Genomic DNA, 21,529 nt, shown 5'->3' on the forward strand with positions numbered 1-21,529 from the left:
GCTTATCGGAGGTGCGGGGCAAAGGACAACAAACTGAACACGAAAATAAAGTTAAAAAGAAATGAGTTTTCAATCTTGAGTGATTGACCATCGCTCTCTCTCTCAAAATAAACAACGTCCACAGTTTCGGCACAGCTGAGAGATGATGCGATTGCGAATCTGCATGGTGTTGCATTGTATTATATCATATCGTATCATCTGTCACGGTACCACCTGGTCGGATAGCGACGACTCGCGCAGTTATTAAACCCTTTCCTCTCTGCCACAGGGTCCGCCAGGATACCCGGGAGACAAGGGAGAGCAGGGGCCCCAGGTCGGTCTCCCGTGTGTGACTCAAGGAACTTGATTGTTATCTCCCCAGGACAGTAATAGGCATTGCAGTGATTGTAGGTGATCGCGGCTCGATGGATGAGAAATGCTCCTTCAGGAGAGCCGTGGGGAGAGCCGCCACTCTCTCCTTCGCGACGTGGAGGCATCTTCAGGCTGCTACTGCCTGCCACGACAGTAGCTCTCAAGAGCATGGCTCAGTGACGGTCGTTGTCTTCACAGGGCAGTAATTTCACGGGGCTTTGCCACTTGCGGGACAATACATCGCTCGACTTGATGCTTTCGTGTGGAGTTCTCCCCTGGTGTTGTGGGATACCCTTCTTCTCCCCCCCCACCCCCACCCCCCCCTTCATGATGTGTCCCTTATTTGTACCTCAGAGGTGGCAACTATGCTTGTCACGTGTCAGCTCAGACAGGTGAAGGCCACGGATAGGATTAGGACTCTTTGACGGCAATCGCCACGTGCTTCGCCGACTTAACCCAAATGGAGCGGGATACGCTGGCCGTCTGTGTCCAGGCAAAGAATTGCACGCAGTGCATTTGCTGGAATCTTTTTTTTTAAGCCGAAGCTACAAGAAGATTTCGGGATTAAACGTCCATATGTTTGTCAGTTGTGTCACAATAAATAACAATTCAAATGTATCATGCGCATTCCATCCCAGGATCCCAATGCACAATGCATGACAAGCAGTGAAACAAAAACAGAACCAGGGGGCGAGCGACCAAACGAGAGAGTGAAGGCCACTTTCAAGAGATGGGGTTTCAAAACAGACTTAAATCTATCTACTGACTCCGATTTTCTGATTTCAAGTGGCAAGGCGTTCCATAGCGTGGGTGCCATGCTAACAAAAGCCCGATCGCAAAAAGAGCGCAACCTAGACCTGGGGAGTGCTGGACAATTGGAGGTCAGAAGATTTTAAGGACCTTGATGGAATATATGCATGTATTAGTTCCTGCAAGTAATGTGGGGTGAGCCCTTTTAAAGCCTTATAGGTTAATAGCAGCATAAGAGGACTGGTGCAATGTGCTCACGTAACGGCGTACGTGGTGTAAGCACTCTAGCGGCTGCATTCTGAACAAGCTGGAGTCTACCCAGGATTTTGCTCGGAATCCCAACCAGTGAGGCATTGCGGTAGTGGAGTCGAGATCACACAATGGACCAGTCTCTCCAAGTCACCAAGTCAGCGGGTGACAGAAAGCGATGCATTTTGACAATATTTCTTCGGTGAAAAAAGGAAATTGTAACCACCTTGGATATATGTGCTTCAAAGGTGACGAATTTATCTTGGAGTTCTCCTCTCATCTGGGATTCATCATCTTCTTCTTCTGTCCATGATATGAAGCTGGTGTTGTTGAGCCTCAGAAGGTGGCCACCCTGTCTGTCCGCTGTGTGACGCTCGCCTCGTGCCTTGCCAGGGCCCGCCCGGCAACCCCGGGGCCTCTGTGGATGGGAGGTTTGTGGTCGTCGAGAAAGGAGCAAGAGGTGACAGGGTGAGTCCCCGCTGCGGGCGCATTAACCAGTGGATCGTGCACGTTAAAGATCCCGTGACGCTACTCGCAAAAAAAAAATAGGCCCGCGTTTAGTATTTTAATTTTCCCTAATTTCAGACATTTCCCTCATTTAAAAAAAAAACTTGTCGTACAAATTTCCCAATTGGGAAATGCAATGTCCTCAAAAACGTAGCGCCTTCACCACACAAAGCCTATGAGAATCACGCAAATACCGAATGTGTGAATGATTTGACGGTGATTATCACGTGACGATGATGTTCGTGGTGGTGGTGGTGGTGATGATCTCGCTGCTGGTGCCCGCTTGTGATTTCAGGGCTTCTCTGGGCGGGACGGCATCCCAGGCTCACCGGGGCAGCCCGGACAGCCTGGCCAGCCCGGTCCCCGTGGCCCTCCCGTAAGTGTAGCCTCACTCGCCCTAGCCACCGCTGTCCTGCTGACGAGCCGGTGCTGGGGAGGCGCTGCAGGGCGCGACGCCGCCCAACACGATCGATGTCGCAGGCTAAGCAGGAGTTTGAGCCGGTTTCCGTGCTATAATTGGGTGGGAGAGTTCCGAATTTCGGTGCTCGCTTACAGCGCCCGACCCCACAGTTGAAGAGGCTCAATGGATAATCTTTGTCTTCGTCTTTTTTTTCAGGGCCTTGAAGGCTTAACGGGACCCCCAGGACAGCCTGTAAGTAAATCAGCATTCAATTCACGACACAGAACACCTATAGCATGTGGATATCTATTTATAGCCGACCGTGCAAATTGCACCTCCGATTAGCAGTTGGCTACGTATGGCGCGAAAGAAGTTCAACATACAAATTAAAACTGTGCATGAGCACATTTGCCATTTATTTCACGTCAGCTCTTTATTCATCGTTCTGTGCTCCTCGTATGAGTATTTTAGTGGATGTTTTGGTTTACTTTCTGGCGTTACTTCTTCGCATGTTTAATACGTTTTTGTACTACTGAGGCACCGTTAAAATATTTACGGACAAGCAAATGTTCGCCGAATCATCGATGCAAATCTACGACCGTGCTCGTGATTACATGCCGATGCACGCAGGAAACTATGATTTAAACAAACTACATGCACTTCATAACAACTTACTTGTTTCATCCACTTTGTCTGCCTACTCTTTGCAAAATCCTTGGAGGCTTATCCGGTTTTTTGTTTCTTTTCACAGATATTTTTCAATTGTTATTTGGCTTTATGCTGTAACAAAATTCTCTTACCTTGCAACTTTCAGTAGCCCCGTAGCTCTGATGACGTCTCTTATCCCTTCGTCAAAACCGCGCTGGGGCTCTTCTTGGTAATCCGTGATTTGCTGATGAGTCCTTTTGAAGGACAAAATGCATCCACGTCACCCCTTGCTGCGTCTTTCTTGAAGGCCGGACGGCCAGAAGATTGGTCGCAATTATGTCAGCCGATTATTACTTTTTTTTTTATAATAATTGTGGCAATTATTTAATAATAGCAATAATATCAACAACAATAATGTTGCAAACATAATTGTAAAATGGGCTTGTGTGCAGGTGCCGTGTGGATTGTTACATCACGGAGATTGTGAGAGTCGGTGGCAGCACCTTTGTGGCGGTTGCCCTTCATCCAGCAGTAGGTTGAGCATGGCTGATGCTGATGCTGATGAAGTCTGCGATTCTCTGCATTGGAAACGTGTCTCTGCGTGTTCCTGCAGGGGTTCCCCGGGAGAGACGGTGGCCCTGGGATGAGAGGCGACAGGGTACGTCGCCTGCACCTCGCCACAGAACCGCCGCAGTCGGCGATTAGCAGAGCGCACGCAGAGTTGGGCCCTGCAAGCGGCCAGCAGGCGTGGCGCTAGGGGCGGCGTGGTGGTCGCGCGTCTGAGATAATCCGGTCACGTGGAGCTGGGGTTGGTGGATCACATAGAGATGGAGAACGCCGCGGGGAGCGGGGCGCCCACCGGTTGGGAAATGAGGTGGTGCCGGCAAGAGGCAGGAGAGCAAGTAGGTTACTGAGAGGCTTTCGGGTGTGGTGTGACTTTGCTCTCCACCATGAGTGTGAGGGGGTTTTTTTTCTTTGGTTTGTCAAAAGTCAGATTTAGCGGTAGCCACGTAGACGAAACTGTAAACACCCAGCGACCAGCTTGCCGCGTATGAAGATCAATACGCATGACATCGTTACCTTTGAAGCTGAGACACAACTGCCGTCGTGCAATGGTGAGCCCCCTGGACTAGCAATCGAGAGGTCACGGGTTCGATTCCCCCTCCTGGTACGGTGTTGTATTAGCAGGCTGTGTTTGCTAAACGCGGGGTATTTTTTGTTTTTGTTTTCAGGGGGAGCCCGGTTACATCACGGACGGTCTCGGCTTGCCTGGGCAGTCCGGGGAGCGTGGGAGATCGGTAAGAGACACGACTGCCTGTGAACAAATTACCCAGAATACACCCAATCTTATCAGACCTCCGTAACTAAGCCGGGTTGAGCGCTGGATAATGCTCAGATGGGCGATCACCGCGCATACAACACGTGTTGTAGGCTGCTGCCGATGTTCGCACACTGCACCGGTTGCTCATTTCAGGCTGAGTCGGCATAGGAGACGCCCGAGACCGGGTTCAGATAATCGTCACGGGTGTGTTGATGGCCGTGAGTGTAACTCGAACTCGAGCCGCTGGGGTTCGTCACGCAGCTCATTCGCTGGGTCTCTGCGCTGCGTCCAACCGTGGCCAAGCACCGGTTTGGTGCCATCCCAGAATTGGCGCCCGTGGTTTTCGGTGGATTCAGTGGAATTTTTTGTTCGGCTGTTTTCCCATTGCTATGTAAATACCTGGTGTATATATATGTGTAAATTATATGTGGGGAAAAAACCGTTGAAATAACATTCACGATCTATAAATTGGCTACATTTGGTCTTACAGACATAATGAGGTTTTGTTGAGGGAACGTATGCACCAAAGTAACCCAGTCCCATTTTTAGGGTACAGATTCGCATTTACAGGGCACGTATATCCCTCAGCCACTCCAATGCGCCTGCTGCAGTCTTAGCCAAAGGGTATCCCAGTGGCAGCTGTCCATGCGTGGTGGTACAGGCTGTACGCAGCACCGGCCTGCAAGTGGGCCCCCGTATTTTGAGGACGCACTTCAGGAGAATATTGTCCTCCTGTCTACCATTGCGATGCCGAGGTTCTTTCTAATCTTCCGTCTCTCAGGGTCTCCCAGGGACCATGGGGCCCAAGGGTTTTGCGGGCGACATGGGTCCTCGCGGACGCCCAGGGTTGCCCGGACTTCCCGGCATTGCCATCAAGGTAAGGCCGACAATCCCTCATTCCTCCCATGTCATCTTGCCACTCCCCCCCCGTCCCTCCTTCTACCGCATGCCTCCTCCCATTTCTCCTTGAGCTCCGCACTTCCTGTGGAGGATTATGGGTGATAAAATCCACATGGTAGGAAACGTTCTCTATTTTACTTTCTGCGGGTCAATCTGTCAGTCACAGGACTCACTCGAGTGATTTCCACTGGACAGAGTTGATTGAGGGTTCATTCCGACCATAAGGAAGAAGACCCCAATGGCATTTAGATATGCACATTATGAGCTATGTACAACCTCTGACCTTTGACCTGGATAAAAAACACACAAAACTGAAGATGGTCATGATGCTAATATTATGGGGATTTTAAATATTAAACATTTCTCCTCCCCCTTCTTATTTTTGTTTTGAGTGGACGGTGGGAAATTGTTTTGTAAAATTAGCAAAAATGCGGGACGTGTGAGGGTCAAATTGAGTCTTTGGAAGGGGGGAAGACTTAAATCTTGAACATTCTTTGGATATACTTGAAATCTGGCAACTGCGTGATGATGCTGGTTGTGGCTACCAGCGAAACTTGAAATGTTGCGAGATTGCTGTCCAGCACAAGGGTGGTGCTGAAACCGCAGCAGCAATAAACTGGCACGTGTGTTCATCACGTGACACATTTATGAACTCGTTGTGTCGGGTGGAGCAGGGTATACGACGCAACATTTTACTTACGCAATCTGACACAGCGTCCAATTGGGAATCAGAATATTGGTCGCGAAGGCCTTGCTCGATGTTATATTTTTTTCGTGGACATTTTCAAAAATATAAATATGCGGAAAAAAGTCCGTCTCTTTAACGTTCAATTCCACCTCCTGGCTCGGCAGGTGAAACAGTGGAGGCAAAATTCTCAAATTATCTTCTCCTCATCCTCCACTGCCGCCTCTGCCTTGTGATGTTGTTTACACACTGATCCGTCTCTCTCTCTCTCCTGTGTTAATTTGTCTCTGCGTGCGGCGACTGCAGGGAGACAAGGGAGACCGTGGACTTCGAGTGAGTGAACTCGTTGTTAATTGATTTACCTTTTTCTCTTTTCCTAAATCACGAGGCCCAAAGGTCAAAAATGCCAAACGGCCAGCAACAGACAGCACGATTGTAGTTGTGATGGATGAGAGAGTCACGTTTTTGTTGAACTGAATATGGTTATTCTATTGTCAGAGCCATATTCTCATAATTATAAGAAAGAGATTATGGGAGGGAATTCCGAAGTGGAACAATGCGAGGGAAGAAGCAGAAAGAGCTGAGGTGACCTGTGGTGTGGTGAGTGGGTGAGAAGGTGAGTGTTGTTGTGATTTGCAGTGTGGTGAGTGGGAGAGGGGGTGGGTGAGTGGGTGTGTGTGTGTTATAATCTGCAGTGTGGTGAGTGCGTGGGTGAGTATTGTTGTGATCTGCAGTGTGGTGAGTGGATGGGTGAGTGTTGTTGTGATCTGCAGTGTGGTGAGTGGGTGGGTGAGTGTTGTTGTGATCTGCAGTATGGTGAGTGGGTGGGTGAGTGTTTTTGTGATCTGCAGTGTGGTGGGTGGGTGGGTGAGTGTTGTTTTTCCCTGCGATGGATGTCGTAGTTGAACAGTATGGATGAGTATTTACACATACTGTACTGTATACATAATATTCTACAGCACTTATAAAATTATAAAAAATAACTTTTGAAACATTGACAAAGCAAACAAATTGTGATCAAATATTACATCAATTTGTTGATTCACTTCAATATCAATTAATTAATGCGTGACAAAATACTTAATGATTACTTGGTCCAAATTGTTGAGATATTGAGATGTTAATGCGTCATCTTGTCTCCTGTGCAGCTCAGAGTCAATAAATTCACGGAGTGACCAACGAGCTTCGATGCAGTCGTGACGTTGTGTGTCTTCTGTGTCAGGGAGTTTCAGGGTCTGGTGGAGGAGAGGCACAGAGAGGAGAACCTGGAGATACGGTGAGTGAGCGGGAGGGTGAGTTAGTAATTGAATAAGTGAGTGGGTGAGTGAGAGAGAGAGTGGGAGGGTGAATTAGTAATTAAATAAGTTGGTGGGAGAGTGAGTGGGCGGGTGAGTTAGTAATTGAGTAAGTTGGTGGGAGAGTGAGTGGGAGGGTGAGTTAGTAATTGAGTAAGTGGGTGGGTGAGTGAGTGGGTGAGTGAGTGGGAGGGTAAGTTAGTAATTAAGTGAGTGGGTGGGTCGATGGATGGGCATGTGAGAAAGTGATTGAGCAATGAGCGAGTGAGTGATTAGATGAGCGAGCGAGCGAGCGGGTGAGTTTGTTGACGAGGTGCGTTCTCATTGCAGGGATTGCAAGGCCCGATCGGCCCACGGGGCCCAGCCGGGGATCCTGGGCCGCCAGGAACTCGGGGCGAGAGGGTCAGTGTCCGCCATCGAGGTCGATTTACAACCCTGAGCGAGCAGTTGAAATTCCATGTTATCATGGCGGGGGAGGCTTTAATTCCACCGTACAACCTGTTCATCGTCAAATAACGTTCACGAACACCGTTATTTTTCTTCCCCGCTGACCATGTGCCTTTGCACATATGCAGGGCGACTCGGTACGCGGCAAAGCCGGGCAACCGGGGAAGCCGGGGACTCCAGGAGACCAGGTAATCGTTGTTGATGCCACCTTCAGCTGAATCCCACTGTCGCATCCGCCTGGGAATCACACCCGGTTTGCCCCGAGGTTCTGTATGCCGGGCTTGGTGGCACACATGTGTGGTACGGTGCTCTGTGTATTTGGAGTCTGCGTGTTCTCTCTCTCTGTCACCTCGTGGCGCGTGGTTTTTTTTAAACGATTGAGAACCAAAAGGGCTGCAAGGCTGCAGTAAAGGTTAAGAACCACTGGTTAACTTTAATAGTTTGTGTACGTGCGGACATTTTTTCGCTGGTGCGCGAGCTTCCTCCCGCATGCAAAAACAATCACTGGTGAAAGTGGCGAACTTATTGCACCGTCGCCGCTCGTCCCGCGACGCGACTCCCCGCCGCACAACCGGGATAACATCGCGAGGGACGGACGGATTTAAAATAACGCCGAAGCAATGTCTGTGTGCACGTGCGCTGAACTCCTTTCGCGCCGTACGTAGCCAACCGACCGACGTGTGCTGCGTTTCTCAGGGGGAGAGGGGCTCCTCTGGGGAGACTGGTCTGCACGTAAGTACACCGCACGCATCGCCTGTGAACGGCACTCTCGATCGGATAATTCGCAACCAGTGTCTGGTTATTTATCCTGGAGAAATCCGGTGAGCTTATGAGGCTCTTTTTCCACAAAAGAGGTTTTTTGGGGTTAGATCGCGTAAATGTATAAATGTGTCGTTAAAACCCGCCACCACCCGACACAGCCAACTAGTAAGGGTTGTCACGCAAGCAGAACGTGCCAATTTTTCACAGATGTCCAGTAGGAGCACGGGGTCAGTAAGTTACAACATCAAACAATACAAAACAACGATAGGAGTGCAAAGTATAGGGACCTCGATTGTATCTCTTCTTGCTTCGTGTTTCTCGCGGTTCGCGTGCACAGTGTTCCCTCGTTAACCGCGAGGGACACGCTCCGGAGATGCTCGTGAACAGCAGATTTCGCGGATAATGATATTGGCCTTTGAAAATGAATTCCGTAAATAAAGGCATAATTAAGCTATTCAATACATGAAAATTATCATAACACAAAAAATTTAATTGGCTATAATAAAAAAGAGTGAATAATAATAAACATTAATGTATAAAAGAATAGTTTACAAATGAACTTCCCTTAAATTATGATGCTACTAATTATCACTTTATCTCTCTGTCTTGATGCAGTCGTGTAGAGTTCCAGATGCAATTTGCGGGATAGCCAACATCACAGATAGCAAGTTCGCGAAGAAGGAGGGAATACTGTACTTGTTTATGACACTTAACAGGTATGCAGTCGATATTCGTGTGTTGTGTAAATACTCTCTGTGCATTTGTGGACAGGGTGACAGAGGAGTTCCGGGAAAACCAGGAACCAAGGGAGAGGCGGTAAGGCATTGACAACACAATAGCAGTACTGCAGTAGTCGTAGTTATAATGATGATGATAAAACACAACAAGTGGGTGGGAGAGTGAGTTGGAGGGTGAGTTTTTAATTTAATAAGTGGGTGGATGGGTCGATGGATGGGCAAGTGAGCAAGTGAATAAGTTGGTGAGTAAATGAGTAAGCGAGCAGGAGAGTGAGTGAAAGTAAAATATGGCTGCATTGACAGTGGTGCACAAATAACGAAAACGCAACACGTTCCTCAATAACACTTTGGCCCGCAAGTAACAAAATGGCCATACCTTACGTAGCACAGAGGCCTCTCCTGGCAGTGTCTTTTAAGCGACGTTTCTACGACCACTAGAATGCCGACGCAAGCCGTGCTGGACTATCGCAAGAATGGCCATGACAAGCTCACCGCTTGGCCCCAGTGCTTTCAAGAGCCGCGTGGCTCCTGTGGGCTCTGCCCATCCAATTCCGCACCTCCACACCCAACCTCAACGCTCTGAGGTCAATCGGTGGCTTTTCCGTACTTAATCAAATACCGCTGCGAGACGCTGTTTGCAGCATTTGTCAAGCAGGAAAACTCTGCGCTGGATTTTACCTTTTGGGTGTCGTCAGCAGAGCGTGCCCCGTTTGCCAGGCCACACCTTGTGACGTTACACGAGCCAGACCCTGACGCTGGGACTGAAGAATATGGCTCCTTAAAGCAGCGCTACTCAACCTGTGGGGCGTGCCCTACAGGGCTGGTGGGTGGGGGGGGGTGAGGCACAGGCTGCTGCGTGGCTACCGTGCAGGAGTAATGTTGCACGAGCGACGTTGCGGCGACAAAAACAAAACACGCCAATAATTCTCTCGCTCTAGCGTATAGCAAATATGTGTGCAAATCACACGTCCAACTTTAAGTCTGCGAGCCACGTGATAGCTTCGGGAGTAGCGCGACTAATGCTGCTCAGTCCGCCGGAGAGCGGGCGTAGGATGCGGTTGTTTGCGATGTGGTCCATCGTGTAGTTCGGGTGGCCGCAGTCACACCGTGGGTTGTATTTAATTCTCCACTTGCAGAAAAAAACAAAAAAACGCCAATATGCAACAAGAAAAATAAATGCCTCACCAACACCGCTTAGAGGTGTGGAGGGCTCTTCACTCTGTATCATGGCCTGAGAGCCTTCGTTGTGTTTTTGGGTGGGAGGGTGTTGGGTACCGGTGGTCTTGATCAAGGGAGGGCGGGGGGTGGAGGAGCTGGGGGGCACCATCTCAGAAGGGATGAGAACCGCTCACTGCCTTAAACGAACGCTGCGATGAAACAGGCCCTTCACTCATTCATCAAATCTCTCGCGTGCTTTGTGTTGCAGGGCGAGAGAGGATCGAGCGGCTACCCAGGCCCAAATGTAACGAGCTCACACGCGCGCGCACCCACTGCTCACAGTTCCACGTCGCGCGACCGTTGGATCGTGTTGTTGCGTTCCCTCGGTCCTTCCCCGCAGCGTCTCGCAGAGCCCCAGTCAACGCTGCGCACATTAACGCGACGCTCCCCATCCGTTTTGTCTTCACGCAGGGAAGCCCGGGTGCGTCTGGAACGCCAGGGCTTCAGGGCGTGCCGGTGAGTGGCTTCAGCGACCGCTCCGCACTGCTCCGACCTCCTTCTCGGTGCCATCCTCTGCCTACTCCTCGCTCGTGCATTTTCTGCCACCAGCTTCAACCTTCTGCAGCTCACTTACAAACGCACTCCCCCTCGCTCCCCCTCGCTACGAACGTGCCTTCCCACCCCCCTCCGCACCTCCGATTGGCACGGTTAGCTACGTGCGGTGCGAAGGAAGGTCAACGTACGTGCGTCACACTCGTCGGGGGGGGGGGGCCCGTCAGGATTCAGCGGCTCGCTGTGGGCCCGCACACACTTCACTCCCACGGCGCACACCTGCCCATCGTACACACGCGTCATGTGGTGACGCTGCCCCGCTGCGTTGGCAATGGTGCACGAGCGCCAGTAGCAACAAAAACATAAAATAAATAACTAAAAAAATGTCAACACATCCGTCAATAACACCTTGGCCGTAATCAGGAAGAGTATATCATGGGCGATGGGCCTGGGGGCAGTGGCCCTCTGTATCGTACTTGATTAGAGAGGCCAGACAGAGTGGACTATCAGAGTTGGAGTCTGCACTTTACACATTGGGGCCTGATGAGAATTAAAAATGCTGCAGACAAAAGACAGTCGCTTATACTACAGACGATATATTTCAATGACGTTCGCTTCTTGTCTCTTCCAGGGGACTGTTGGACCAATTGGCCCGAGAGGTCAAAGGGTAAGAACACATTCATCGCTATTTGTGCCACGTGATGCCTGTAAACAAGACAGCAACTGTGGCACTTCGTTGCTGTGTATTTGTACGTGCAGGCCCAAACTTAACATTAGCGGCACCCTGGGGAAGCCTATCAATGTATCACCCCTTAAAAATAAGTCTCTGCTAATTTAGCCCTAACATTTGTTGTAATTTCTTGATCAATTGTGCGACCCATATGTGTGCTATTTAGTATGTCGGGAGTGGTGGTGCGGTGGTTAAAGCGTTGAACATCGAACCCAGCCACCCGAGTTCAGTTCCCGCTCAGGGCCAACATTGGTGACGAATAGCTGAACCGGTCCTGGGCCGCCTCTAGGAGGTCAACTCAGCCTCAAATGAGTACCTGGTGCAGTGTGTCAACATCAGCACTGGAGTAAAAAAGGCGGCCGGCCGTGGTGTTGTCCACCCACCCTCTCGTGTGCCGTTGCCGGCCTTCATAGCTGCTGCTCGCGAACAGCACTTGCCCCAACAGTCTGTTAAGGCTATACGGGGGATATTTGTCATTTTGCCCACATACGTAAAATGTGTTAGAAGCGGTCCCATTCGCAGTTCTTGTACATTTCGGAGCCCCTTTCAGCTTTGCACCCTGGGCGGCTGCCCTGACTGCCCACCGCTAAAGCTGGACCTGTGTGTGTGTGGTGTGGTGCATGCTGCGTTTTTAACATCGCACTGCTGGGATTCTGGTGTCGTGTCCCCTAGGGAGATGCTGGACCCCCCGGCGGGACTCTGCCTTCGGTAGGGAGACGCGACGCGCGGTCGCGCGTTAGAGCACACGCCTTGAGTCGATTGATCAACGTCGTCGGCCGTGATCGATCCACTGTTTGGTGAAGGTCTCCCCAAGCCGTCAATACCATCTCCTCACGGTCCTGCGACCGCGAGCAGTCCGTCTTATCGGCTGCACGCGGGCCCGATTTCGTCGCTCCATCTCTGCGGTGGAACGCGCGATCTGCTCTCGTCAAATAATTGCCAACGCTCGCAATGCACGATTCGACGTCGTGCGTACAATTCCGCGATATATATACCCTGGGAAAACTTACAGTGTTCAATTTTTCAATTTTTCTACCCCCCGACGCGAATGACCTTGCTTTTTTGTCGTTGTCGATTGCGATGCAGAGTCCCGGGGAGCCAGGATACCGCGGCGAGGCGGTGAGTGCCAACCACCAGCGTCACTGCGAAACACGCGCTGCGTTCGAGCGCTCACGACGCGTGCACGTGTGTGCGTGTACCCTCCAGGGGTTCTCTGGTTTCCTAACAAACCTGAAAGAAAATATATATACGTGTACAATGCATCTGGTATTGGTCACACATCCCAATGCTGCAAGATTATCTGAAAATTACTCACTGGGGTTTACGCACAGCAACATCGCCGCCACCGCCCCCCCCCCCCACCCTCCTCTTGCGGAAATCTTGGCAGGACGCTTCTGAAAAAAATATAGTCTTGAGACTCGGGCAGAGATTATTTGGGAGAGAAAAATGTAATAATAATGATGATGATATGACGCACACACCTCGTGCTGGGAGCTTCTTCGGGAAGGGGGGTGGGGGGTGGGCTTACGAGCGAAACGTCGGACATTGGGCCAAACAACTCCGCGCGGCACGACCCGAACGCGCGTCGGAGAGCTTCTAGCGTGAACGCCCACGCAGTCGTATCCGAGTGGAGGTCTTGCTGGGTACGCAATCGGTGTCCTTGTTCGAGTGACGAACGTGCGTGTCAGAATCAGAATCTTTCGATTTAAAGCTTTCGTGACTGCAGGGATTCATCTTCTTGGTTCTTTCGGTAAAGTCACGTTGAAGGGAAATAATAAAATAATAATAAAATAATAAAAATAAATCAGCTCTGTCTTCACCTGAGGACGGCTGCTTGTGTTGTGGCCGAAACGTCGTGAGAATTTAGTTTTATAATGTTTTATTATTTTATTATTTCCCTTCAACGTGACTTCACCGAAAGAACCAAGAAGATGAATCAGAATCTTTATTCGGACTGGAGGAGAAATCCGATGGGCTACGAAGCTCTTCTTCACACGTGTCCAGTGAAGCGGGCGGTGTCAGATGTGCCGTTTGTCCACCCGCAGGGCGATGCTGGGTACCGTGGCCTGGCCGGGAAGAATGGCGACAGAGGCAGCGCTGGGGAGAAGGGCATCAAGGTGAGAGTTGATCCAGCCGGCTAAACGCTCACCTGACGGGGACCTGCATCACGCCAAACTCTTGCTTCCCCAAGCTCCCTCTCTGTAAACCTCCGGGTGATTCGGGTTTCTCTCGCGAGAATCCAGCACACGTGAACAGGATTGTATCGCTCTGATCCTCAGGTCTCATCATGTGACCCTTCATCCAGTTGAAGATCATTTCCTCGCCGCTTTTCCTTTCAGTTTCCCCCCCCCCCACCCCACATTTACCCTGATGGTGCTGTCAGCATCATGGAATGAGACGAGGTGTCCATTCGGACCTCACGAAGAAGCAGTGTAACCCTCTCCATATTAGAGAAAGGCCCAGGGAGGTGGATATTACAGAGCTACCTCTGAGCAAGCCGTGTTCTCCTCAGTAGAGGGCAGCACTCTTCCCACCGATCCTGCGACAGAGAGCAACGTTCGTCTGTGTGACAGCCAAACCAATGGCTTTCGTTCCCACAACCGTCAATTGTGCAACTTGTGCAGTACCACATCTCTAAAGTGATGGTTTTGTGCTCGGCCATTGGTGGCTGCATGTTTATTGAAAACTTATTTCGCACCGCACATAGCCAATGGTGCTAATCGGAGGTGCGAATGGGCTGACTCCCATCGTCTCGCTGCGCTTGAGAGCACGGTTTGATCGTGGGTGGCTGAAGCCTCGATTCAAACCCAGGATCTCAGCTGTGCCAGCCCGGCACCGTGACCCCTGAGTCGCCCGGCCACCGCACCCTCCCCTTAATTAGGATCACGGTCTTCCTCCAGCCTCCCCCCCCCCGCCCCCCTAATTCACTCTCCCCCCTTATAGAGGCCCCCTGACTCCATCGACCAGTGCCTCCCGATGAACTCACTTGTCGATCGCAGCTCACGAGGGGGTCGCTCCTTCTCATCTGCTGACCCCAGTTGCCTCAAATGGCCTTTCCTTGTCTGCATCACTGCCTCCAAACCTCTGTTTAAGTCAACGTTTAGACGCTGCTTAAATCCAAGCCGAATTATACATAAAGCCGTAGACTCATCAGTCAAATCACTGCTTGAGAAATTCAGACGCTGTCGCCTCGACAGACCTGGTTTTCACCTGAGGATGGCTGCTTGCGTTGTGGCCGAAACGTCGTGAGAATTATTTTATTATGTTTTATTTTTATTATTTTATTACTTCCCTTCTACGTGACTTTACCGAAAGAACCAAGAAGAAAAATGCAAAGTCGGCTAAAATAAGAGCGCTTGAATTGCGTCGCCACGTAAACCGCACTTGCCTTTTGCAATTTACGCGGCGCTCAGATCGCGCTCGCGTTCCGTCATCGCGGATTCTTTCGTCGATCAAATCCAGGGCCCTCTCAGACTGCAGACCGACCGTGGCACCATTGTGTCCTCGTAATGCCCCCCTACCCCCCACCCCACTCCGCCCCCCACCCACCCACCCCCTCCCACCCACGTCCCCCCACTTCCCCCACCCCACTCTGCCCCCACCCACCCACCCCCTCCTACCCACATCCCCCCACTTCCCCCCCCACCCCACTCCGACCCCCACCCACCACCTCCCCCCCACGACCCCCCACTCCCCCCCCCCCCTCCGCCCCCCACCCACCCCCTCCCACCCACGTCCCCCCACTTCCCTCACCCCACTCCGCCCCCACCCACCCCCTCCCACCTACGTCCCCCCACTTCCCCCCCCCACCCCACTCCGCCCCCCACCGACCCCCTCAGGGATCCCCGGGGATGGGACCTCCTGGGCCTCCAGGACCACGGGGCGACTCTGGGACAAAGGTGACCTTTGAACTCTACACTGGTGCTGCCCCACTCGTTTAAAGCAATATGCGTTATGGTTGCTTTTAGAATTGCATTGCGAATTTTGCTGTCGTTTATGAAAGTAACCCAAGATTCGCTTCAACTGTGGGATGTGATTTCAGATTATATTATTATTATGTCAAGAAATTATTTCCAATGTTTTGAACTCATGAGCATAGAAGAAAAGAGGTATTATGATTTTTGTGCCTAGATATTTTTTGCAGATGTTTCAATTAATAAGAATAAAGCGATGATTTAACTTCCTGAACATGTTTTCCGAGTTAAAAGAACTTGGTTGGTTGTTTGTTTGCATGTATCTACAGGGAGCCGTGGGGGCCGTCGGAAACCAGGGAGACAGGGTAAGGAGAAATAACGCCGATTAACAACTAAATCGACCCTGCAATTTACTGCTGCTTGACAGTGACAGCATTGCGTTTTCCTTACAGAGGAGGCGTTACCCGAGTCTTGAGTTGCCCTTGCTGTGCTTTCCAGGGAGACTCAGGGCGACGCGGGGACCGCGGGAACGACGGGCCACCAGGATTGGCGGGTCCACAAGGTCCCACCGGAGATAACGTACGCAGCGTGCTTCGGCGCAAGTCACCGCACGCCCCCGGCACGCTGATGAGATCGGGCGCGGTCAGAACTCGACGCGGTGGCGACGGCACGGCCAGGAGCGTGTTACCGCCGCACGCGGCGGCCTAAGCCCCGTAAACCGTGGGCCCTGTGGTGCACGAGCTGAAACGGGGCCTTACCTACCCGCTGTCCAAATTCCACCCTTCTCCTTCGTGGTCTGGAACCTGGGTCACTGCATTGCATGCTTTCAGAATCGCTTCTGTGGCCGTCTGGAACGCTCTTCTGATATTAGGAAGCCATTGGAGCTATGGACTTTTAAATCAAAATTGAAAACATATGTCTTTAGAACAGTTTTTTGCGTTTAAGTTTGTTGTTCTTTCCCCGCACCTCCAATTAGCATGGTTGGCTACGTACGGTATGAAAGAAGTTCATACATACATAGTCCCCGGTTTCAGTTTGCACCGTCTGCACTCTCAGTAGCCAAGCCACTGGCCACACAACTCCACGGAGCCCCCTGCCGCACTGCCGCAGGCGTGCGTAGATATCCTAGGATAAGCGATGTGAACGGGCATGTAAGTATGTACGTTGAATTTCTTTTGCACCGTACGTAATCGGAGGTGCGGGGAAAAAAACACCAAACACAAAAAGCAGTACTAGAGAAATTAGTTTTTCAATCTAGATTTAAAAGTGCATAGCTCCGGTGGCTTCCAAAAAGCGACCGTCTCGACCATCACTTAACGTCCGCGATCCAGCACGGTGGAGGTGAGGATTGTGGGATATCCTAAACTCCAGAACCTACTGGGCTGCACGGCCGTATGTTGAACTTCTTTCGCACCGTACGTAGCCAACCACAGGAGATGAGCGCACTGAACGGCAGTGGGCGTGATATACGGACGTGGTCGAGGTCACAATGCTGTTGTGTGCTCACGGCAGGGCATCCGAGGCAGCAGAGGAAGGATTGGACCCCTGGTGAGTCCCCCGCCTTCACAACACCCCCTGGACAAGTCGAGTATGCCCCCTCTCGCTGCACACACGCGAGACGCCCCGGTCCTGTCATCGGCGTTCATCATCACTGGCCATCATCTATCCACTACTGGATGAAGGCCGCCCCTCATTAGCTCGCAAACTAACGATCCATCTGGCTCCTCGACACGAGATAATTGCATTGCTCCATCTCCACGCTTAGGTGCGCTCCCTCCTTGTGGCTGCCACTCAGCCATTCGTCTCGGCCACCGGCCATCGTCCCTTCGAGCGACGTCGTCCTGCTTCACGCCACTCGCCTCTCTTCGACGGTCAACATCTTGCGTCAAAACTTTCTCACGTTCGCAAACCCTTGCGTTCATGTTCCCGTCACTCAGTGTAATTATTCGCATTCAGCTCTTTGTGCTCCGTGGCATGCTTTAGGCGCTGGGAATTGTCTGCACATAAGGGTGGGGGGCATGGGGGAACTTTGTAGACATTTGCCCTCTTGGTGAAGTTTAAATTTCATCCGTGGATTTTTTTCCATTTGCACGTCTTGGCCATTGGACTCGACGATACATTCCCCACGCGTCACCCCCCCTCCCCCCCGTGGTCACGTGGCCACGGCCGGTGACGTAGGCTCGCCGTCGCGCGTTCGCGCTTCGAAATCCAGCTGCCACCCCGGTTATTACTGCGCGGTGTGTACTAACCACGACAACACTGATACGCCGACGGCCTCACAGCGGATGTTAAAGTTCCCATGCCGTCATTCGCGGGAGTGGGCCATCGTGTGCCGGCATCAGGGTCCAAATTTTGACAAGCTCGAACAATCACACCGCAAATGACACAATTGTGATTATACACACGGCGGTAATCATGGCCCCTTCACTGGCAGCGGGCGAATGATCCAGGGTCACTCTTGAAAAAGTGAGACTCACCCAGGCCTCCTGAGTCCTCAGCTGGTTCCGCAAAAATCGACTTGGAACTTGCCAACTCGCCCATTTAGGGTTCCGTAGACATTGATATGAAAAGCCGGCGACGCGGTCCGAAGTTGAAGTGTGTCGGCGCCCCCCATCAACATCAAAGAGGGTAAGAAACATTCCACTGCAGTCACGAGGTCAAGGTGCACCCCGGGAAACCTCCCACGCACGCCACAGCTGGTGCAAGGGCCTCCACTTGTTTATTGAGCGATTGCTTTTACACAGAGCACGAGTTACACAATAACAAAAATAATAGATATAAGAATGAAATTAATACTCATGTATGTCGATGTTACGTATGAGTGGACGTCACGTGGCCACAGAGCCAAGTGACCTCCAGCACGTGCAGGGCAGCCAGTCGGCCCGGCACGCCGTGACGGACCTCGCAGCCGGAGACGATGTGCGGCCGCGGTCTCCTGGCTCCGCGCACTCACCCAGCGGGGCTGTCGCGCAGTAGCTACGATGCCCCGTCGATGTTCGCAAGCGGGCACGCCGTCCTGCCCCGGTCACACCGGGGGCGGTTCGAACAGAACCTCACCGGCGCCTCGAGGGAGCCCAAGAGGGCCACCCCTAGAGTGAACAGCGTGACGAGAGTAATGATCATCGCAACAGAGCGTGGCGAATGAATGGGCTCCCTGCGTGGTGGCTGAGCGTGCTGGGTTTTCTCGCTGCCGTGCCTACGTGAGCCCGCACTCGTCGCGAGCGCTGACCGCGTTGACCGGAGTGTCTGAGCGTCGTTCCTCTGTGCTCCTCGTGTCACCAGGGGGAGCCAGGGACTCCGGGCGCTGCCGGCGAGCGAGGAGCATCGGTAAACGTTGCGCCACGATCGTTTTACGCACCACCCACCCCCCTCCCACCCCGGTGTTATTTTAATCGGCAATTTTTTTTCTTGTGTGACTCGAATCAATAATTGGTCGGTCGACGACCACGCGGCGTGGAGTTTTAGTCAAGCCGGTCTGTCGAGCTTGAGCCTTCGTCGTGGAGCCGTGGTCTTCGTCCGGCCATCGTCATCGAAAATAAACGATTAACGAACAGCCCATCTTCACCGCCGACGAACAGCTCATGGTCCGCCCTAAACCGCATCCGCACAAACCATGCAGACGGGGATACCCGATGCACGAATGGAAAATTAAAAACTCTCCACTGTGAGACTGTGGTCATCCAAAATGGACCGTACAACAGTTAACGACACAATGCCCGATCCACAAATTCGAACGAGACACCACAGCGACGATACGATCACCTGGTTAGCTGGCTTGATCACCTGGTTAGCTGGCTTGATCACCTGGTTAGCTGGCTTGATCACCTGGTTACCTGGCTTGATCACCTGCATGTGACATTGTAGTTGTGGCCCGGCATCTACATGAGCCGTACGAGAGAAGATTTACTCACATTTAACGAAACAATGCCCGATCCACAAATTCGTCGACGAAAGCCCTCTGAGCGAGACACTCTGAGTTATTAAATGTTGGTTTGAGGGGTGTGCAATTTCCTCACCCCCCTCTGAGTAGTACCAGGTCGGTGAACTGGGTACACGTGTTTGCATGCGCACAGAGGCAGTGAACTTGTTTGGTCTTCCTCTGTGCGCCTCTCTCCACGTCCCTAAACAATCCCCAGCCTGCGTCTTCACCCAGCCCCCCGTTGACGTTCACCGTCACAGTCGTTTGCGCTCGAGTCTCTGTCGCGTCGCCGCGATCTTCGTCCGCTCGCCGTCATCGAAGCTAAACGGTTGCGAGAAAGAAAAAAAACTTCGCCACTGACAAACGTCATCGGCAACAGGCGTTGTTAGCAAACCGCCCGCCAGCACACCCACACGCCCGCCAGCACACACACCCGCACGTCAGCACACCCACACGTCAGCACGCCTGCCGCGTGTTTTTAACGGCGGTCGGCTGCGATGCCTTTTTTCTTGCAGGGTCCGTCGGGAATGGACGGGGACCGCGGTGACCCCGGCGACAGGGGAATCTCCGGCAGATCGGGGAAACAGGTGCCGCTTAAATCGTTTCACCAAATACACAAACCAAACGCACCCCCCTGCCCGACCTGCTTTACGTTACTAACATTGTAAGGATAATGAATCTGCAATCATAGGGCGCTTAAATACCCCGGCAGCAAAGAGCGATTTGCATCGCATCTCCTAGCAACCATCTCCTAGCAACCATCACCCGAATCATCCCTGAGCCCTGCTGCAGTGCAGCCAAGGGGACCCGCAGTGGCAGCTGTCCCTGCTCCCTGCATCGTTGACGTTTTTGTTTAATCGATGTTCGCTGTGCTGGCTAAATGGGATCGTCTGTGCGACAACTTAAAATTAGCTTCAAACCGTGGGTGTGTCAAGCGCCGGCCTGCAAGTGGGGGCATTGGTCTGCCGTCAGGGGGGGGGGGGCGGTCGATGTTGCTCCGTGGATTTCCTCAATTAAGTGATCTTGAGGCCATTCATTAAACGTGATAATCTTAACAAAATGTGCACCATGGTACACTGGGCAAACAATGATGCGCCCATTGAAATTGATTCTTATGCTCAAAATTCACGCATCGTATGGGCACAAATATGCATATTAATGTCATGAATAACACAGTGGCACACAAATGCATTTGTCGAACTGATTTAGAGTGTCCGCATTATTAGATGCCATGAGGGTGACAGCTTGGGGAGTGGATTGATCATGGCTGATGATGACATTCACCTCTTAGGCTACAAACACAGTTAACCGTTTACCGTTCCAAGACTTCTGCAAGTTGCAGGGTGGGTGTCCCGTTCACCGCTGAATCTCTGAACACGCTTGCCGCTCAGCCTTAATTTCATTCAGAGAGGCGTAGGCGCCGCTGTTTCTTTTTAAAGACATTGTACTCACCGCAGAGAAGTGTAGCTGGCGCCAAACTGTGCCACATGCCCTCCCGCATGGCCTTGTGGGAGCCTCGGTACCGATGCAGTTTTATTTTTTTCTGAATGGGAAAGGATAAAAATGAGTCGTAGAAATTAACGAACGAAACCATTTTTTTATTGAATCGTGACTCTGAACTGTGAACATTCACACGAAGCCATTCTGGGGGTAATCATTAGCCGGCCTGGGGTAATCATTAGCCGGCCTGCGGTGGCGCACGCCTGTAATCCGTGATTTATGTACGCATGTTGAATTTCTTTCGAACCGTACGTATCCAACCGTGCTAATCGGAGGTGCGGGGGAAGGACAACAAACTAAAAACAAAAAGCGGTTCTAAAGAAAAGGGTTTTCAATCTGGAATTAAAAGTGCATAGCTAATATCGCGTTAGAGACGGCCGCAGAAGCGCATCTGAAAGCGCGCGATGCGGTGACCGCCTTTGTTCAACGACGAGCCAAAATCCGCTGCTGCTGCTGCGAGGGTGACCAGAGTTGGCGTGGTCATGGTTTACGCTTAATAGGTGCTCGCTAACAGCACTCGCCCTGACGGTGCACGTGACCCGTGGGCGATCTTTGTGCTTGTGTCCAGGGAACACCGGGCGTGCCTGGGCCGAGGGGATCCAAGGGAGACACGGTAAGGGAGTGCGAAGCCGCCTACAATCCCGCCGGGCCAAGTGTCCTCGCGTCCCAGGGATACACCGCCCTGGCAGGGTGTCGCGGCATTA

General features: G+C 51.8%; 2 protein-coding genes across 2 annotated transcripts in view; both read left to right on the forward strand.

Moving 5' to 3' along the window:
- The window catches only part of LOC144945693 (collagen alpha-1(XIV) chain-like), a 31,165-nt gene extending 23,394 nt beyond the window's left edge, over positions 1 to 7,771 (forward strand). The window contains exons 21-31 of the mRNA XM_078874261.1: positions 269 to 313; positions 1,744 to 1,818; positions 2,153 to 2,233; positions 2,474 to 2,509; positions 3,519 to 3,563; positions 4,138 to 4,203; positions 5,008 to 5,103; positions 6,118 to 6,144; positions 7,034 to 7,087; positions 7,437 to 7,508; positions 7,682 to 7,771. Coding sequence (XP_078730387.1) covers positions 269 to 313; positions 1,744 to 1,818; positions 2,153 to 2,233; positions 2,474 to 2,509; positions 3,519 to 3,563; positions 4,138 to 4,203; positions 5,008 to 5,103; positions 6,118 to 6,144; positions 7,034 to 7,087; positions 7,437 to 7,508; positions 7,682 to 7,771 — 687 coding nt within the window. The remainder of the gene's footprint in view (positions 1 to 268; positions 314 to 1,743; positions 1,819 to 2,152; positions 2,234 to 2,473; positions 2,510 to 3,518; positions 3,564 to 4,137; positions 4,204 to 5,007; positions 5,104 to 6,117; positions 6,145 to 7,033; positions 7,088 to 7,436; positions 7,509 to 7,681) is intronic.
- A 483-nt stretch (positions 7,772 to 8,254) lies between these two features.
- On the forward strand, positions 8,255 to 21,442 carry LOC144945695 (uncharacterized). Its single transcript, XM_078874262.1, has 15 exons — positions 8,255 to 8,285; positions 9,087 to 9,131; positions 10,479 to 10,514; positions 10,682 to 10,726; positions 11,394 to 11,429; positions 12,165 to 12,200; positions 12,579 to 12,611; positions 13,538 to 13,609; positions 15,332 to 15,391; positions 15,736 to 15,771; positions 15,905 to 15,985; positions 16,919 to 16,954; positions 18,689 to 18,733; positions 19,841 to 19,912; positions 21,394 to 21,442. Coding segments are annotated over exons 3-15 (603 nt in total). The 5' UTR covers positions 8,255 to 8,285; positions 9,087 to 9,131; positions 10,479 to 10,512.
- Positions 21,443 to 21,529: the final 87 nt, after the last annotated feature.

The sequence above is a fragment of the Lampetra fluviatilis genome, chromosome 38 (assembly GCF_964198595.1).
Source record: "Lampetra fluviatilis chromosome 38, kcLamFluv1.1, whole genome shotgun sequence".
In the NCBI taxonomy this organism is placed as follows: Eukaryota; Metazoa; Chordata; class Hyperoartia; order Petromyzontiformes; family Petromyzontidae; genus Lampetra; species Lampetra fluviatilis.